This window comes from Chrysemys picta, chromosome 22 (assembly GCF_011386835.1).
Source record: "Chrysemys picta bellii isolate R12L10 chromosome 22, ASM1138683v2, whole genome shotgun sequence".
Lineage (NCBI taxonomy): Eukaryota > Metazoa > Chordata > Testudines > Emydidae > Chrysemys > Chrysemys picta.
The window spans coordinates 2710720-2729694 of record NC_088812.1 but is presented as its reverse complement, the minus strand read 5'-3'; the positions used below and the strand labels follow the sequence as shown (position 1 = coordinate 2729694).

General features: G+C 56.5%; 1 protein-coding gene across 2 annotated transcripts in view; it reads right to left on the bottom strand.

Annotated features, from left to right (window-relative positions):
* The window catches only part of CACNA1A (calcium voltage-gated channel subunit alpha1 A), a 198743-nt gene that overhangs the window by 77983 nt on the left and 101785 nt on the right, over positions 1-18975 (bottom strand). The window contains exons 6-19 of one of the 2 annotated variants that reach the window (XM_065576443.1): positions 17666-17757; positions 16600-16752; positions 14485-14672; positions 8507-8610; positions 7611-7726; positions 6665-6721; positions 6152-6241; positions 4728-4937; positions 4139-4251; positions 3336-3448; positions 2577-2708; positions 2171-2243; positions 1599-1716; positions 994-1061 (exon numbers count right to left, since the gene is read on the bottom strand). In XM_065576443.1, coding sequence (XP_065432515.1) covers positions 994-1061; positions 1599-1716; positions 2171-2243; positions 2577-2708; positions 3336-3448; positions 4139-4251; positions 4728-4937; positions 6152-6241; positions 6665-6721; positions 7611-7726; positions 8507-8610; positions 14485-14672; positions 16600-16752; positions 17666-17757 — 1627 coding nt within the window. Of the gene's footprint in view, positions 1-993; positions 1062-1598; positions 1717-2170; positions 2244-2576; positions 2709-3335; positions 3449-4138; positions 4252-4727; positions 4938-6151; positions 6250-6664; positions 6722-7610; positions 7727-8506; positions 8611-14484; positions 14673-16599; positions 16753-17665; positions 17758-18975 lie in introns of both variants that reach the window. The other variant, XM_065576444.1, reaches the window with a different exon arrangement.

Genomic DNA, 18975 nt, shown 5'->3' with positions numbered 1-18975 from the left:
AGCTCCCGGGGGACGAGAGGTAGGAAACAGGTGACGGAAGATTAGCCAGAAAGCCCAGGGGCTGGGGCAGCTCCTGTGCTGGAAAGGAAGAAGAAGGTGACGGGGAAGAAAGAGGGAGTGAACTAGGCAGAAGGAGCCTGCCCCCAGCACCAAGGCTCACCAGGCTATTTAAATGCTCTGCCCTTCCCCCTGGCCTTTCAGCAGTCTTAATTCCTAGGAGCAGCGTTAGCGCTTCAGCCACTAGCCCACTCCTCAGCTAGAACAAGGGGTCAGCACCACCCTGTTGTGCTTGACAGAATTACCGGACTTAGTGATGGACACTGGCGTGGGGCGGGAGGGGGCTCCAGGCTGAGGCAGGGGGTTGGGGGGTGTGAGGGCTCCAGCTGGGGGTGCAGGCTCTGGGGTGGGGCTGGGGGACTTGGAGTGTAGGAGGGTGCTCCGGGCTGCGACCAAGTGGTTCGGGGGACGGGAGGGGGATCAGTGCTGGGACAGGGGGGTGATGCTCAGGGTGGGGGGGGGTGCAGGCTCCGGGCAGCGCTTACCTCAAGCAGCTCCTGGAAGCAGTGGCATGTCCCCCGCTCCGGCTTCTACGCGGAGGTGCGGCCAGGCAGTTCTACGCGCTGCCCTGTCTGCAGGCACCGCCCCCGCAGCTCCTATTGGCCGCGGTTCCTGGCCAATGGGCTGGGAGCCGCGGAATCAGCGCTCGGGGAGGGAGGACAGAGGCAACATGCAGAGCTGCCTGGCTGCACCTCCACCTGCAACAGTAGGGATGGGGAGCCGCCCGTGAGCGCCCCCCATGGACCTGAACATTTTTACCATGGACACTTGTGTCCGTGTATGGACCTGTTGCCGACCCCTGCGAGGACACTGCTCACGTTTCAGCCATAGGACGCTCCCTAAGGAAGTCTTCCAAAGGGGCCCCTAGGGCCGCTCTGAGACCTCAGGGTTCCTGAACCCCCCACTCCCCAGGCGGGCCAGGGAAGCAGCTCCCACCTTGGTGAGTTCCTGTGCGTTAGCCAGGTTATCCACGGCGATAGCCAAAAACACGTTCAGCAGGGTATCTGGTCACCCAGTCAAGGCACAGCCACCAGCCGCTCCAGCTCCAAACACCCCTGAGGCCAAGGGCAACCATCCTCGCCCCAGCTCAAACCACACCTGGCTCTCAGCATATTCCCAGGGCTATCTCGGCACGGGGGGGCGTGGACTGTGATGCACATGCAGAGCTTGCTTGCGCCCACAGCACCTGGGGTTTCCTTGCAGGTCTCCCATCCGAGCACTGGCCCAGTGCACCAAGGACTAGTTTCACAGCCCCAAGCCCCAGCTGCTCCAGGCTCAGAATCGCTCTCTTCCCTTTGCCTACCGAGACGGCTAGCTACTTCTAATGCACCCATTACTGGGGCATCGGAGCCCCACAAAGAACACCACCCCAGAGGCAGAACTGGGAACAGAACCCAGGAGACCTAGCTCCCAGCCCCTCCTGCTCTAAGCACTAGACCCTGCTCCCCTCCCAGAGCTGGGGTTAGAACCTAGGAGTTTGATTCCCACTAGAGCCTCCCGCCTGATGTCTTTCTCTCTTGGGGCCACCAAGCAAAGGATACAGTTACCAAACAAGGTGAGAACAATGAAATAGACCGAGTACACCATCCCCTGATGGACGCCGCCCTGAGATTTGATACCATCGTACATTACCATGTTCCAGTCTTCGCCAGTCAAGATCTGAAAGGGAAAAGAACAAGGCACCACCGGAGGCAGAGAATCCTTTCAGACAGTGCTCAGGGGCACATGCCACCCCCATGATCAACACTGAGACGGGAAGACGAGTCTCCATCCCTCTCTGAGCCATGGTGAACATTGCACCTTCAAAATGGGGGAGCGTGGGGGAGTGGGTCCAGTCTGGTTTTGCTGGACGGCTTACTGGGAATCTCGGCAACGGGGCCTGGGAACTTTCTTGGCCCGTCATGAAAATAGTGGGGCATCTTTAACGCAGGGTGTTTCCTCCCAAAGGGTCCAGCAGGCATGTGAGTTCAATAGGTGCCCACAACCAATCACTTCCCCTTTGTGGGTGTCCTTCAGAAGGGCCTTTCCCCTAAGTTCATGCAGTGATGCCGCTTCCTGTTTCCCCGCCCCGCTCTCACTGCCTGTGACACTGACCGAGCAATGGAGGCTGTACCTGAAATACTGTCATTATTGCTGCTGGGAAAGTGTCGAAGTTGGTGGAAGGGGTCCCATCGTCAAAATTGAACCTGTGCAGGGGAAACACCAAACCAACACACACAGGCCCGTTACTCACACGCGCCCTTATCTGCCTGCCATGTCAGAGGGGAAAAGTTGAGTCAGGAATCTCTGCTCCAGTCCCAGTCTTTCCCAGCGGATGGCGCTGTAGGGGAGTGGGGCAGGACTGCTGGCTGCAGGAGGAGCTCCCAGCTCCTGCAGTCCCAGCCTCTCTCTGCAGGAGGCGATGCAGGACATTGGCTGTAACCAGCTCCCTATTATTCCAGTCCCAGAGCCGGATGGGATCTTGGGAAGGCAGCAGGTTGGCTGAGGGCTTGGCTCGGAGGGTCCCCCCAATTACTCACTGGCCCCCAAAGAGCTGCATCCCCAAAAGGGCAAAGACGACGATGAAGAGGAAGAGAAGGAACAGCAAGCTAATGATGGACTTCATGGAGTTCAGGAGAGACACCACCAGGTTCCGTAGGGAAGCCCAGTACCTGCGGAGAGAGACCAAAGGAACCACAGGTGAGCCCCTGGCAGTGTGTGATTGGGTGACGGCAGGTGGGTGGGCAGGTGTCCACGTGTGATTGGGTGCTTGTGTCTGTGGCCGGGTTACTTGCCGGCTGCATGAGACAAACCCAAATGTGCCTTTAGGTGTTTATACGGCATGGCACAGCCCAGGGCTCAAGTTAATGGTGAACACCAACAAACGGACACACAAGCACACACGAGCACGTGTACACATACTACACACACACGCACTCAAGCATACACACACTGTAACTTAGGGTTGCCAATGTCATATTTAAAAAATAAGAGACAGTTTTCTTAGCACTCCTGCCCCACCCCTCCTCCCAATATTATTATCATTAATAATAATTATTAATAATAATAACTAGTACTCGGGGGGGTGTATTTCTTGCTGATTTTTGCAGCACTCAGCAACTCCCAATCTTGTACAGAAATGAAAAAACAAGGGACATCCCTTGTAATAAGGGACTGTTGGCAACCCTAAGCGTGCTACACATGCATCATTCACACACACACACACACACACACACGCATCACACACACACACGCACACACACACACGTTTTAGGGACACTGGAAGCAAGAACACTTACTTTGTGATTTTGAAAATACGCAATAACCTGAGAGCTCGTAACACGCTGATTCCAAAGGATGTTCCAGGCTTCATGACAGCCCAGATCACCTCAAAGATGCTCCCTATGATAACCTGCCAGAAAGCAAAGGAGCATATTAGTGGCCTACAAAAAACTCTGGGCCTTGGCTGTGCAGGGAACCTTGGCGCTGACGCCCTCCGCGCCCCCCCACCCCCGCACGGGCGCTGACAGCATGCTCAGGACAGGCTGCGTATTCACACACATGCACTCCAACACCCATACCCAAGGGCACACACATGATCACAGGCACATGTGGGCACCCACCTGCCAATGCTCACCTCTGTGCATGCACTCTCACCCTGCCCCCCATACCCACCCGTTAGCATGTACAAAAGCACACAGACACTCACAGACACACTCCTGCCTCCAACCCCATGCAGGCGTAAATCCACAGTAACTCCAGAAGGCCAGATTCTGATCACAGCTGCACTGCTGTAAGTCCCGATTAACTCCAGTGAAGTCGACTTCAAGGGAGTTACTTTGAATTTACACTGGTGTAACAAACCACCGAATCCAAAGGAGCTATTCCAGATTTACACCGTTGTAACTGAAACCAAAATTGGGCTCGACGGAGATTTTCCAGCGTTACACTGGTGTAACTGAAACCAGAATCGGCCCACTAGAGATACTCCAGATTTAAACCAGTGTAACTGAAACCAGAATACAGCCTGATGGAGCTGCTCCTGGTTTAACGGGTGCAAGCGAGCCCAGGCCCCGTGGCGGGCCAGGAGGGGCAGACTTACGGCGCAGTCGAAGCAGTTGAAGGAGGAATGAAAGTAAGGCCGCGTTCCGAGCCCATACATTTTTATAAACATTTCGGACATAAAGAGTCCTAAGAAAATGAATTCTGCATAGTCTGTGAAAGAGAGAGAGAGATGGCTCAGACCTGCCCAGATCTCCCTCCTACCCCGCTGCTCTCTCCACTAAGAGAAATGAAACTGCTCATTGAATGACACACTAATAAACTCTTCCATTCCTAGAGCGCCCTCACCCCGAAGGATCACAGAGGGCTTTGCCCTCTGATAGACACTCACATAGGGAGACTGTCCGTCCCGCCTACATCCTCTGGTGCAGGGGGTGTGGCAACTGTTTAGCAACGTGGAACAGTGCCACGCAGACATCGGTCACCCAGCACTAGGGAGCAGCCCTCTCTGGGGTGGGGCGCAGTGGCCGTTTAACCATCCGGAGTAGGGACGCCTCCCCCAGTGGTGAAATGCAGCCACCTGTAGGGCTGGGGTGCCCCAGGGGTTAAACAGCCGGAAATTAGGACTCCTCAATCGGAGGGAGCGTGGGCGAGGAAGAGGCGCGTGCGCAGCCGCTGGCCATACTCACAGAGGAAGTCGGAGAGCCAATCTGGCTGGCTGTAGTGTACTATAGCAACACACAATGTGTTGAGTGCTACCAGACTGAGGACTGTCCAGTAAAAGGCCTGAGTTTTGACCATTCGGCGGATATAGAAGCGCATCCTCCTCTCCCTTTTGTGAAAAAAGGTGGAGTTTTCCAGCTTGGCACTTTTGATGCTGGCTCGAGCAAAGGGTGAACCTGCAGAGGGAAGAGAGGAAGGTTAGGAGCAGCCCCTGGGCAAAGGCTCCAGCGTGGCTGGAACAGGTGTTAGAGGGGGCGGTTTATTGGGCCTCCTGACTCTCCACCAGCTCCCCGGCTGAGTAACATGGCGCCTGGGCCCAGGCTCTCGGTGCACTTACTGGGGTCAGCCTCCTAACCCCTCTGTAGGACAGCAAGAGAAGGATCCTGCATCCAAATGAAACTGCAGTGTGACTCAAGGACCTCCGGATGCCAACTGGCAGAGGGCCCAGGCGTATACAGGGGCACAGGGATCCCTGGGTGCACACCCAAAAAGGGTCACGTAAGGTCGCTACTGAAAGCCTGTGTCACACTCATCCTCATCATCTTTGCAAGAGGCACTTATGGGGAATACGCGGGGAGCGATGCGTAAATGCTAAAACTGATCTTCCCTCGGTCTGTGAGTTAAGGCAGGTCACCAAAAGGTGGCCCACATGCGCCTGTCAGGCAGGGGGAAGGAGATGCTTCTCTCTCTAGCCGGGCATGTGCAAACTGCACATTGTCTGGTACACAATAGACGTCCATTTACAGTCTGAGCAAAATGCAAATTAACAGATTACGGGGGCTGGAGGAAAACACAAACCAGCAGGAGTTTACGGGTAAGACAATGAACTTCTGAAACTAGGTGAATTCCCAGTTATTCCTTTAACTGGTGAGAGGGCTTGGATCTTATGAGAACGGGTCTCAACCAAACTGGTTGAAAACACCGGGGACAGAACTTGGGGTATCGTGTAGGAAATAGGGGAGTGCCCTGCCCGTTAAGGTCTCAAAGTGTGTTAAGCTAAGTGGCGATCCTGAGTAGAACCTATCACACTGGTGGGGGGAGGGATAGCTCAGTGGTTTGAGCATTGGCCTCCTAAACCCAGGGCTGTGAGTTCAATCCTTCAGTGGAACAGGGGCGCTCGGAGGGCCTGGGGGTCAGCGAATGCCTATCACTAACCTGTACAGACAGAGTGAGGCCTGCAGGGACCTGGGGAGCGGTGCCCGTGGTGCCAGAGGCTGGTGATTTCAGGGAGCTGGCCCACAGCAGGCACAGATATGATTCCTTAACACTAAGGGCAAGTGGTGGTAAAGTGACTCACAGCCCTGGGAAGCATCACAGCGGCTGACAGGTTTTGTCTTTCCCCGCATCATACGGTGCCCTCCCGTGGCCATGCACAAGGCTGCGGACCTACCCACTGAGGAGATGTCGGCCAGCTGATCGTCTGCTTCCTCTGGGTTCAGCAAGTCTGTCTTGCTCTTCTTGATGGTGGCTCTCCGCAGAGCTCCAACAATAGGAACATGGCAAGAGAAACAGACATTATCCTTTGGGTTTCCTAGTCGGACTCTGTACAGCGCGCCGGCTGGAAGGGGCTGGAGTAGCCAGGTGCTTCCCCTCGGTGATCCTGCCCTGCTCCCAGCAACACCCCCTTCTGAAAGGAGCTGGAGAAGCCGGGAGCTCCCCCCAAAGCCAGTGCTCCTGCCCCACTCCCTACAGTGCCCCCTTCTGGACTAGGCAGCACCAGAATTTCTCTACTATTTTTCTATCTACGGAACTTTTTGGATCATGGACAGATGAACAGCACCTGTTTATACGGAGCCCTCCAGCCGGCCCCCTGGACAACCCACTGTTACTGCAGCTGTGGTCGGAAGTCCCAGGGGAGCCACTATTTCTCCAGCCACTAGGGGTTCAGGGACACACAGCTTACCATCAAACGGGAGCCTCTGCTCTTCCTCCGTCTCATCCTCCGCTAGGATCACTTCTTCTGAGAGAAAAGAACTGGGAATTAATCTAGGCAACAACACGCCCCTGGAATTCTGGGGAAACTTTCTCAAGCTGTGCTGGGATGGGGCCGGGATGGGGCCGTTACAGTCGAGGGCTGGAGCGAAGGGCATCTACGTTACCACATTTCAGGGGGCAGGGGGCCCATGGCGCCACGTGGAGGTCCAATGCAGAAATAAGCCACATGGCCAAAGGGCTCCTACTATGGGGCACCCCTCCCCAGGGCACGTAGGAGGCTACGTGGGCTGGCTGGAAGGCCCTAGGGAGCGGAAGGCAGACAGGAATGCCACGGGAGGGAGGAGGGCTGGGGTGGAAAGGAGTGACGGGGAATATGGAAAGAGGTGTGGGGTCTGCATCCTTCACTTCACTCCCATCAGGACACCCATCTCTAGCCCTAGCAGATGGTCAGTGACCCTGCAGGGGCGAGAGGGGAAGAGCAGACGATGCTTCATCAAAGATCAGAGCCAGGGGAATTATTCACTTGGGAGCCTGCATGGAGCTCACTCAGATTCTGGGGTTCCCTACTGAGCGGACTGGCAGGCTGGGTTCATCGAAAGTTTTCGGGCAGATCCGCATGCCAGCTTTGGGCCCAGCCCCAGAGATGTGTTTGGGCGCCAAACTCCCATTGATTTCAAAGGTGCCGCAGTACCTCTGGTGATCCGGGCCTTTGAGCCTTTGGGTGTCCTGGCAGCTCAAAGTGAAAGCCAGGGCATGGGATGGGAACCGACCTGACACACGCTTCCCGGAGTCAGGGAAATAGCCTCTGCCCAGCGAGGGGGAGGGACTTGCCCAGGGTCCCCCAGTGCATTACAGTGGAGAAGAATACACTCCCCCCACCCCCGGCCAGCGCTGTGGCAGAAAGGAGTCCTCACCCGCTTTGGAGATCCACTCCATGTAGCCGTTGAGCTCCCTCTCAATCTGCTGCTGCCGTCTCAACTTGAGAAACGCCCGCCGGTTCTCCACCCGCTCTCTTTCCTTGGCAAACTCCCTGCAGACATCAAAACAGCCAAACTGTCTGCCAGGCTGCCCTGCACATGTCTGAGCCGGTGGGGATCACGAGGAGGGGGCAGAATGCGCCTCCTCCCCCGAGCATGTGCCATCCAGGGCACCCTGGGTATGTGTGTGTGTGTACCTGTGTGAGAAGGGTGTGTACATGTGTCTGGTATGTGACCAGTGTCCATCTATGCAGTATGTGTGCACTTGTGTAAGGGGTGCCCATGTGTGTGCCCATGTACCTACATGGACTGCAAGGGGTGTACACAGTGTGTGTGTGAGACATGCACACCTACACGTGTGTCCATGTGTACGGATATCCGTGTGCCCACGTCTCTGGGTGAAAGGCGGGTGAGCAGCATGGCTGTGGGTGCAAGGCGTGTGCCAGGGAATCCAACAGCAGCAATGGCAAAGGCCTCTTGGGTTTGCTCTGACCCCTTCCCGGAGGATCGCACCTAGGACTTCTCCTCTGCAGATCTCCCAGCTCTTTACAAGGTGGGTCAGTGTCACTCTCCCCGCTTTACAGGTGGGGTAACTGAGGCACAGAGCACAGAAGTGACTTGCCTAAGCTAATGCAGCAAGTCAGTGGCAGAACCTAGGAAACCCGACTTCCAGGCCTCCCCACTCTAACCACTAGAGCCCACTCCCCTCCCAGAGCTGGGAACAGCAGCCAGGTGCCCTGGCTTCCAGTCCCATGCCCGATTCCCTACGTAGCCTCCTGGGCCCCTGGGAGCCAGTCGGGAATGCAGCCCAGGGCAGGGGGCCACGCACTTACCCAGACAGCACCCCCAGCACAAGGTTCAGCATAAAAAAGGAGCCAATGATGATGAGGGGGATGAAGTACAGCCAGTTCCAAGTGTTCCCTGAGGCATCGTTGCTCTGGGAGAGAAGGGAGTGACTCAGCCAGTGTGGGGTGCCAGGGCCAGACTGTTCCTTCCCTCCGAGGAGGGGCCGGTGACCACGGACCCCAAGCAGCCGGCCAGCTCAGCAGGCCCACTCCTAGCCCACTTCCGAGAGAGCTGCGTCTGCTGCCCAGCCCCTGCTAGGCTTAGGGTGACCATATTTCCCAAAAGGGAAAACTGGACACCACCTGGGGCTAGCCTGAAGCCCCTCCCCCTGGCCGAGCTGGCATCAGCCACTGGTCTGAACCCCTCCCCCATGCAGGGCTGGCCCGAGCCACCCGCCCATGCTGCTTACCTCCCAGGCCCACGTGCGGCCGTCCCGCAATGCTCACCCCCCTCGGCTCGCGTCACTCACCCAAGCTGCTACGCCCCGCCCCTCGCCCATGCAGGGCTGGCCCACCCGAACCGCTCACGCGAGCTGTCACCCCCTGCACGTTCCTCCATCCTCTGCTAGGGGTCGCCCGCCACTTTTTTTGGCAAAACTAGGCATCAGTTGGCAAGAGCAAATGGGACAAACGCCAAGTTTTGCCCAAAAGTTGGGACAGGGCTTAAAAAAAGGCACCGTCTCGGCCAAAATGGGATGTACGGTCACCCTATATAGGATGGGCACTGCACCAGTGGGGTTAGCACAAACAGCCCCCCGCCCCCCACCAGCAGCAACAGACAGAATAGGCCACGGGGACCGATTACCTGTCTTGCTCCTCAGGTTGGGGCACCTTGGCAGGGGATGGGGGGAACATGCCCAGCTGATGTCCTGACTCTCAGAGCCCTGCTCTACCTGCTAGGTTACACTCCTCCCACTAACTGCGGCTTGCAAACAAACCACAGGCCACTCTGCCGGCTCCCTCCCACAGCCACTGCCCCGAGGAGCTCAGAGTGAACTGGGCCGCTCCCCACTTTGTGCCTTGAAAGCCGACATTAGTAGCAGGTCACGGGTTTGCTCCAGGGAAGGTGCTAATGGACCCTTCTCCCGACTGGCTTCTTTGTCCTCCCCTTTGTGGTGCCAGGGGCTGGAGGGGCAGGAGAGGGGATGGGGCGCTTTGCGAGCCTCCGCTCCACGAGCTGCTAAAGATTCCTTGTCCCCATTTCTCGCTGCTAAATATAGGCCAAGGAACGAAGTGAGTGGCAGTCTCCCGGCTGCTCAGTCTAACGAGAGCCCAGCAGAGGGGGTCTGGTGACAGCGGTGCCTGGGGAGTGGGGAGCATGTGAAGGGATCTCAAGGCCTCTACCATGCCCACAATCTCCCCGTAACTGCAGGGGGCAGAGTCAGCAAGCCCCGAGTTGGGTCCAGGCTCCCCTGCTGTGGCAGCCTTGTGAGGGCAGCTTCTCCTCTCCCATCCCGAAGGGGCCTGAATTCGACAAGGTGCTTGTGTCCTGCCAGAGGGCCAGGGTGACTCGGGATCTGCACTAGGAGCTGGGGGTGTTTCAGACATACCCGGGCGGGCTCTTATTGAGTAGTGCAGCCACGGTAGCACGGGCAGCGGCAGCATGAACTAGCTGCCCCGGGCACAAACCCACTTGGGGCCCGTGGGGACGTACTTGGGGCAGCGAGCCAGTGCCCCTGCAGCCCACAGCGACACTGCTGTTTCTAGTGCACAAGAGGCAGCAGGAGTACGTCTATCTGAGCTGGGGATCACACCCCTAACTTACAGCGGAGATGTAGGCTCGGCGGAAGGTGCAACAACCCCCCCCACACACACACACAGCCCCAGCCCTCTGAGCCCTCCTGCCCCTAGGCACTGCTTCCAGATTCTGCTGGCAATTTAGCTCCCACTCAGAGGCAGACTGCCACTGCCTCTTGCCAATGGTTCGGCTGGTTCAGTGTCTGTTCCCCGCCCCCCTTCTCAGACTGTAAAACAACAACAGAATCCTCTGTGCTGAAATGCAGCTGTCTCTGGGGGGGGGGGTGTGCAACAGCTGCTTCGCAGCCATCAGCCCCGCGGCACAGTTTGGATGGGGCAGCAGGCGCTGGACGGTGGTAAGACAATTGTATGCGATGCACACGGTTTCTGCTCCCCTCCTTTGCAAGAGGCCGGAAAGTAATGAGTCGCTGGTTAATTATCCAGGGCTCCTTTCAAATCTAGCACAAAAGGCACGTGAGGAAGACGAAAAGGAGGGGGGTTAAGAGGAAGTAATTACCCAGGAGGCCGGGAGTTCGTGGGATGGTCCAGAGCGATTGGGTTGTCGGTGACAGAATATGTCATAAGGGCTTGTTCCACCGATGGATTGGCTCAACTGAACTCCCCCCCGCTCAAGCTGCTGGATCATGGGGGGTTCTGGGTCTCAGGCACCCCCTGATGGGCTGTTTGATCCCCTAATCACAGGGGCAAACACATCGGTGCACAGCTGATGGGGAAGTTGCATTTACTCCTATGACCGTTGCTCTATCAGCCACATGGGCTGGCCTGCGGGCATCTGAGTCATTGCCGTGAAGCAGAAGGTGGGCTGGAGGCTTGTGAGATTGTAATTAAGGTGCATCATCACCCAAGGGCCTTGAATTGTAAAGCAATTAATGACCCCACCTCCGGGGGAGGTAAGTGGAGACCATACCCAATATGGGGAAACTGAGGCACAAAGAGCCGCAGTGTGATTTTCCCAATACCTAAGGTGAAGTCTGTGCTCAGGATAGAAGCCAGGCGAGCTCGCTGGAGCAATAACTCATTAACTCTCCCCACAGCATAGCATCTTCCCTCCCATGCTCATGCCCCTATCACTGGGGGAACCCAGCTTTGGGGGCAAGAGAGGACATAGGCACGCAGCTGCTAGGAACTGGGCTCAGACCCACTTAACTAATTTCACGTAGGGATCAATGGTAGCGCACCTCAGTCACTAGTGAATGGAGCTGAATTCAAACCAAGGCCCTAGAAGGGAAAGGCCACAATATCCCATCCCCCAGCCTCCTGACCCAGGCATGCTGGGCACTAGATTGGAGCTGCACCATCTAGCTAGGAAAGGTCTTGTGAACCATTCCCCAGCCCCCCCAGCCAGCCAGTCCCACTGCCAAGGGGCCAGTCTGGAGGTGCACCCCCCAGAAGGGAAAGGCCCAGTGACACATTCCCTGCCCCAGGGCCAGCTTGGAACCAGGAGGGAAAAGGCTCCATAGTGGAACCTGAGTAGAGCCTATGCCCTGGCTGTGAATCCCATCCCCTGTGCACCTGCCCTCCCACACGCACAGCAGTCAGTGCACACCCACGCAAAGCCCTTGTCCAGAGGCCAGCATAGGTGCTGGAGCAGAGCCCTGCGTGGGACTAGTCTTCAATCCTGCTCCCGCGATTATGGCAGCAGGTCCTGCGGGATCTCCGTCCTACTGCAGGGCTCCATTCTGGAGCTCCTCCTGCTCCCACTGCTTCTGGAAGGTCAGCTCTCGCCAAGAGGACTGGCGCAAAGCAGATCCTAACCCACCACCAGTTTGGAAGGGCTGGCAACGGCTGACTCACGGAGCAATGCTGGCTGCTACAAATCCACTTGGAAGCCTTTGGGGACTAGAGAGAGATGCAGGCAGCGCTGCTCCCGCTGCGGTGGGCCTGGGACACGAGGTCTCTCTCCTGCATTAGTGTGATTAGCTCATGGAACTAGGAATAATTTATGTTTACATTGCGCTTTCCAGCCCCAAGTGCTTCATGGTCTCTAGAGAAGGCTCTGCCACCCACCACCAAAATGCAGCTACCTCTGCGGGGGAGCATGGCAGCTGTTTAACAACCCACACCAACACTGCATGGCAGTTTTTGGCAGAAAGCAAAGCCGAATCCTGTGTCACACACAGATTTCAAGGGAGGGCTTGGGGAGGCCAAATGGAATTTGAGCAGGACCCTCGGGCTAAGGCAGCTACTCTTGGGGACAGAGCTGTGGGATTCCAGTGATCTCACTATAGTGTTTTATCCAAAAGGCAGATGCTGTGGGCATACAGCTTCCCTCCCAAGCAAAGCATTGAGCTCAACAGCCCTTAACCGACAGGAGACGTGCCTCCTTCTGGATCATCAAGGCAATTTCCCACTGCACCCTGGGCTTTCCTTCCTGGTCTCCTCCCAGAACTAACTGGCCAGGTCACCATTCAAAGCACCTCTCGTCCTATTCAGTCTCATACCCAGACAGCTAAACTCAAGATCCCCCAGCCAGGCTAATGCACCACAGGGCTGTCCTTGCACACACCAGACGTACTCAGACACCTACACACTTTAGTGGTAACACACACAGACATATTACAGCCATGCTACCATAACCCAGCACTTACACAGCTGCAAATTAACATACCTACTTTTCCACAGCGCTCCCTCCACAGGTTCTCTCAACAGTCCTGCAAGGCCACTCGCACACTACAGGGCCATGCTCACTAATGAACTCCCCTCTTGCAAGCTAACACAGCAGCCACACTGGAACAGGGGCACCCCCTCCAGAGCACCCCTCATGGCATGGGACAGCTCTGCAGTAACCGCTGCTTTTAGCTGAGCCCTACGTCCCAGGACTTCCTCCCTGGAGGCCCTTATCCTAGCAAGTTCCTACTGCCTCCCCTGCCAAGGAACTCCCTACTTTCTACCCCGGCCAACCTGTCTCCCAGAGAGAGAATTCCCTAGAACTCGGTTTGCTCAGCCCTTTTTAGGAGACCCAGGTGTTCTCAGGTAACCCATCCCATTAGCCCCACCCCCTCAGGCTGCAAGGCAACTAATTATGACACAGGTAGGGCTGGTCCTGTCACCCGCTCTCTCTCTCTCTCACTCACACACACATCCCTGTCACCTTCCCCCGCAATCCAGCGCCCCCTGGCTGTGCATGTGAGAGGCCCCATCTTGCACCTTTTCCCTATACACCACCACCAGGCAGGCCCAGCTTTATCCCCTATTCTCCAACTGCCACAAGGCCTATGGGCTCCAGGCCAGGCACCGCCCTCTCTCTTTTTCTCTTCCTGTCTCTCTCCCCTTCTCCCCCCGCCCCCCATCTCTGTGGAGCACTTCATCCTTCTCCCTGACTCAGCAGAACGCCCCAGCTCATTAATTCTGCACACATGGCCAGCCGCGTGCCTGGCCTCTTGGTAGTAAGGACCCCACTGCACTTTGGATCAGGGACAAAATGCTGAGCGAGAAGCAGCCTGTCAGCATCCTGGAAGCAGGCTCCCCTTCGGCTGGGCACTGCTGCCTGGCGGCTTCATAACTGCAGTCCGGGAGAAGCCACGAACCTCCCTCTGGAGTCTGGACACGTGTCAGCCACAAGATGCCTCTTGGTCCCAGCGCCAGGGCTGCTGGGGGGCTGGCTGCCTCGGGCTGATGGTTATTGGCCCAGCTGAGAATATGCCCCCATTGATTCAGGGCTCGTGAACAGCCAGGTCTGTTCTGGTCTCACTCACGTAACTCAGAGCTGAGAAACGGGTTGTTTTGGCCAAAAAGATCTGTGCCTCTCTCTAGGGGTTGCAGTGATTCTACAGGGCAGGGGCAGGGGCAGGGGCAGGGCCAGGCAGGCACAGTAGAGCCGGTGTTCATATTTGGTGGATTCGATGGCCCTGCAGTATAGAGATGACACCCGTGCCAGGTGGGTGCGGTGACCCTGCAGTACAGAGTCAGTGTGGGTAGCAGGCAGATCAAAATGCTTTACAACCATTCATTAACAAACTCACCCGGTGAGATCATCACCCCCATTTTACAGATGGGAAAACTGAGGCCAAACTGTAACTCAGCTGCAGACTCAGGAAGAGAACACAACAGACCTGATTCCCAGACCGCTAAGCACAGCTTCTTTATCCAAGTAACGAAAAGCAATCTATGCAGGGAACCCCCTACCCCTCATGCATTGCCTGCCCTGCCCCCCAGATGCCAGGCAGTGACGGCCTTAGAGCCCAGGGCTGCTGCAGGCAGAGACTCACATAATAAAGGAGTTCGGTCCACCCTTCCATGGTGATACACTGGAAGACAGTCAGCACAGCAAACAGGATGTTATCGAACTGCGTGATCCCGTAATTCGGGCCTTCCCAGTACTCACGGCATTCGGTCCCATTGGGGCACATGCGGGCTGGTTCTTCTGTCCCACATGGAACATCGACCTTGATTTCGCCTGCAGGGCAGGAAAAGAAAAAGGACTGATACCCCGATGGCAGCCCTGCAGAAGTCAGGTAACCCCGTGGCTGGCAGGTAACCTCGCGTCAGAGAGCTAATCCGAGGGCTGGTGGGTAACCCCACAGAAGCCAAGGGCTTCTCCCTACATGGCCCCTTGCGCTTGTCAAGAGCTGATGTAGTAACGCTACCAAGCCCTTCCTGAATCCTTTCGCTGGACGACCCCAATGTGGGGCACAGGAATTGCGTGCAACGAGAAAGCAGCTGACGTTCAGGAGCCTGGCATCAAGGAGCCAGACTGGTCTCTAAAAGGGAGGGGGAACGGACAGAACCCCTGTCTCAAGGTATCAGGAAGGAGCCCTGAACCTGCTCCTGCTGGAGTCAGCGGCAGCAGGACTGGGCCCTGTGCTCCGCGGGGAAGGAAGCGTTGGGGTACCTGGTCATCCCCACACATGCCATGCCATGCAGCCCTCCTGTGTACAGCGCTGGCAAGCTCCCTCCTCAGGAGCCGAGCGTCAGGATCCCAGACACACTCCCTCTCTGAAGGGGACTGGGGCCCCCACGCTCCAGACCCTTCCCCTCCTATTTCTCTGACCCTCGGCTTAGGGTGACCAGATGTCCCGATTTTATAGGGACACTCCTGATAGTTGGGACTTTATCTTATATAGGTGCCTATTACTCCCACCCCGCGTCCTGATTTTTCACACTTGCTGTCTGGTCACTCTACCTCGGCACCACAGCATCTGAACATCTTATAGTCATCCCTTGACCTACTAGCCACCACCCTGGGGTATTACCCCATTGCACAGATGGGGAGCAGAGGCACAAGTGACGTGCCCAGTTACACAGGGAGGCCATGGTTAAGCCAGGAACTAGATCGGGGTCTCCTGGATCCTGGTCCAGCATCTCTTCTTCTACACCCAAAGCAGGGACGGTCCCTCTCTCCAGTGCCTTAGGGAGACCCCTCCTGGGACCCTGAGCTGAGGTCCAGCCCCTGACTCCCAGACCCCCTGTCCTGGCGCAGGGAGGGGCCTGGCACGGAGTGCTGGTTCCCTCCAGCTCGGTGAGCCGGGATTTGCAAATACAAATCAGGGCCACCTCTCTCGTGTCTGCTGGGAGAGTCAGACCCTGCAAGTGCTTCCTCCGTCCCCCTCTCCTTCCCTCCCCCAACCCCCTTCTCGATGACATGGCCGCGTTGCAGAAATAGCTCTCCCTCAATTAACACCATCTCCGTCAGGGGAGACAAATAATTAGGCCATTCCATATTGAGCGCAGGCCAGGGGCCCAGGGAGGAGTGGGAGAGAGAATAGTGGGGATGATAGGCAGATTCCAGCCCCGCACCCTGAGACACTTGGCCAGGGAAGATGCTGTCACCCCTTGGCTGGGTTGCTGCCCACAAGGCCGGTGCCGGGTTCATACCGCCCTCTCACACACACAACAAGGACTGGGATTTTCCAGCTGAGGCGCTTCAAGCCCTTTACAGATGTTCCTTCATCTAGCCTTGATCCATGTCAACATGACCTCCACATGGTAGAGGGGGAAACTGAGGCACAGAGAGGGGAAGTGACTTGCTTGAGGCCACACACCAGGTCAGTGCCAATGCTTGGACTTGAACCCAGATGTCTTGGCTCCCTGTTCGCTGCTCTAGTCCTTAGACCATTTTCCCTCTAAGAGTTGGGAGTAGAACCTCCAAGTCTCAAACATCCTGCTCTATGCCCAACCCCTCCGAGAGCGGGGATTAGAACCCAGGTGTCCTAGCTCCCAGACCCCTGCTAGACAAACATTCCTCCCTATGTGGAACCAGCATGCAAGTAAAGGGAGCTTGTGCTGGCCCCTTTCTGCCGCTTGTCCGGCAATTCCCTGCGTCACTCACCTACGGGACCCCCGATCCGAACGCAGGGGACAGGGGATGCGGGCACTGGACCTACCTGTCACCGAGTCAAAGCAGGTGGTGTGAAATTTTCCCATATAAAATTCTAATCCTATGATTGCAAAAATAAGGATTGCAAAAAACAAGAGTAGGCCAATTTGTAGCAGAGGTATCATAGCCTTCATGATGGACTTCAGAACAACTTGTAAACCTGGGGCGGGAGAGAGGGAGACAGGGTGTCAGACGGCAGCTCCCACAGCAAAGGCAGGACCCTGGAATTCTGGGGCCCCAGAGCAGCGAGGAGAGAGTCCCTCACTGCACAGCTGTGTGGGGACCACACCAAAGACCCTGTGCTCAGCTCTGAGCACCCAAACCAGGAGGGCAGCAGATCAGTTAGTTAGATTGGAAACTCTCCGGGCCGGCTTATCTTTTTTTTCTGTGTTTGTACAGCACAACTGAGGTGCTACCATAATATACCTAATAAATGTACCGCACCCAGCACAATGGGGTCCTCTCCATGACCAGGGTTCCTACACACTGTCACAATCAAGCGTCACAGAAGGGGTCATCCCCTTCTAGGCAGCACTGGGGAGACACCCCCCACTCCCACCCCCCGCAAGTGGGGCCATTTGGTTCTGGACTCTTAGGTCCCTGACTAATGTTTGCAAACTGAGAAATGCTTCAGAGACCAGCAGCAGCCACTCTCTGAACACCCAAGGTCAGACAAGCTCTTCTAAAACCTTTCTCTGCAGCAGCTCCTGCCAGATCCCAGCTTCAGTATGAGAGAACAGGGCAGCTGTTGGGAGCTGGGTCCCATTGGGGGATGACAGAGCCCAGGGCTGGGAGCTGGGTCCCATGGGGAGCTGACAGGGCCTGGGGTTAGGTGCTGGGTCCCATAGGGAGGTGGCAGGGCCTGAGGTTGGGTACCGGGACTCACTGGGGCATAACAAGCCCCGGGCTGGGAGCTGGGTCCCATTGGGGGATGACAGAGCCCAGGGCTGGGAGCTGGGTCCCATGAGGAGGTAACAGAGCCTGGGGTTGAGTGCTGGGTCCCATGGGGAGGTGGCAGGGACCTTTGGCTGGATCCCAGGTCCCATGGGGAGCACACGGACTAACTCACTTACTTGGGATCCCCGACACCAGCTTTAGCGGCCGGAGCACACGAACTGCCCGCAGTGTTCGCAGGTCGAAGTCGGAGCCGACTTTCGCCAAGATGCTGCAAGAGATGAAGGGGAGAGAGACAAAATAAGGGGCGTGCTGGGAAGTGAGGCCACCTGCCCTGAGAGGGGAAAGTTCCCCTCCGAGAGGAACATTGTAATTTTGCCACATGAGGGGGGAAGAAAGGCATGTGGGGATGGGGCTACAGTGGGACCTGGTGGAAAGAAGGGGTTGGGCAGCCAAGACCCTCAGGGTCAAATTCTACCCTCACATAAGCAAGTCAACAGAGCTGGGAACAGAGCCCAGGAGACCCGACTCCCCCTGATCAGACCACTAGTTTTCACGCCTCTCCCCGAGCCAGGGAGAGAACCCAGGAGTCCTGCTGTTACCAGCTAAAGTGAAGGGCGCCTGCTTGATGAAAAATAAAATCATCATCATCTACTTATTTCTTGAGCACATTCCTTCCACGGATCCCAAACTGCTTCCAGCAGAGGAACACGCAGGGATAACTTGCTCAGCACGGAGGGGCGCAGCAGCTGGTTACTGGCGCAGGGCAATACCGCACAGCTGCTCCGGAAGTGAATGATCCAATCTCCATGTGAAAACCCAGGGGGAGTGGAAGGAGGCAGAATGCAATTATCTGTCTTGACATTTGGCCAGAATATTGGAGCTAACGCCCCAACTCTTAGGAGAAGTGCCACAGGATCCCAGGAGCAAAAGCTGACAGGAGCTCGATTTCATGTCATCCACGAAGAGGCCCATCCCGCATCACCTCAGTCACACTGGGAATGTCAGCACAGCCACCCCCGGCACCACGCGGAGGCAGTGGGGGCAGCGCTCACTGACTGGGAAGAGCGCTCCCCCATCTCAGCCCCTGGGTTTTCCTTGGAGGTTTTCCAGGCCTGCATATACCTAGCGGGTGAATTCAGACAGGATCATAGCGCAGATGGCCTCAGTGGTAATAACCAGCCCAGTTATAACACACAAACCTGTTCAGACCGTAGCACTGAGCATTTCAGATCAGTCCCATAACTGGTTTCATCAGCCCGGTATCTAGACTAACAGGCATTAACTCCAGTGTCCTGGCCATATTCCAGGTCAGATTTTGCTTCCTTAAAATGCTTCCCTGCAGTTTCAGTCGGATACAGGATTCTCCATTACCTCCTGACCTAAACTCTTGAGTAGCGTTGCTGTGTGGGTGTTAGCAGCAGCCACCTTCCACCCTAGAAGTGGCTGCATTTCCGTGCTGGGTGAGCCGTCCCAGTACAGTGTTGCG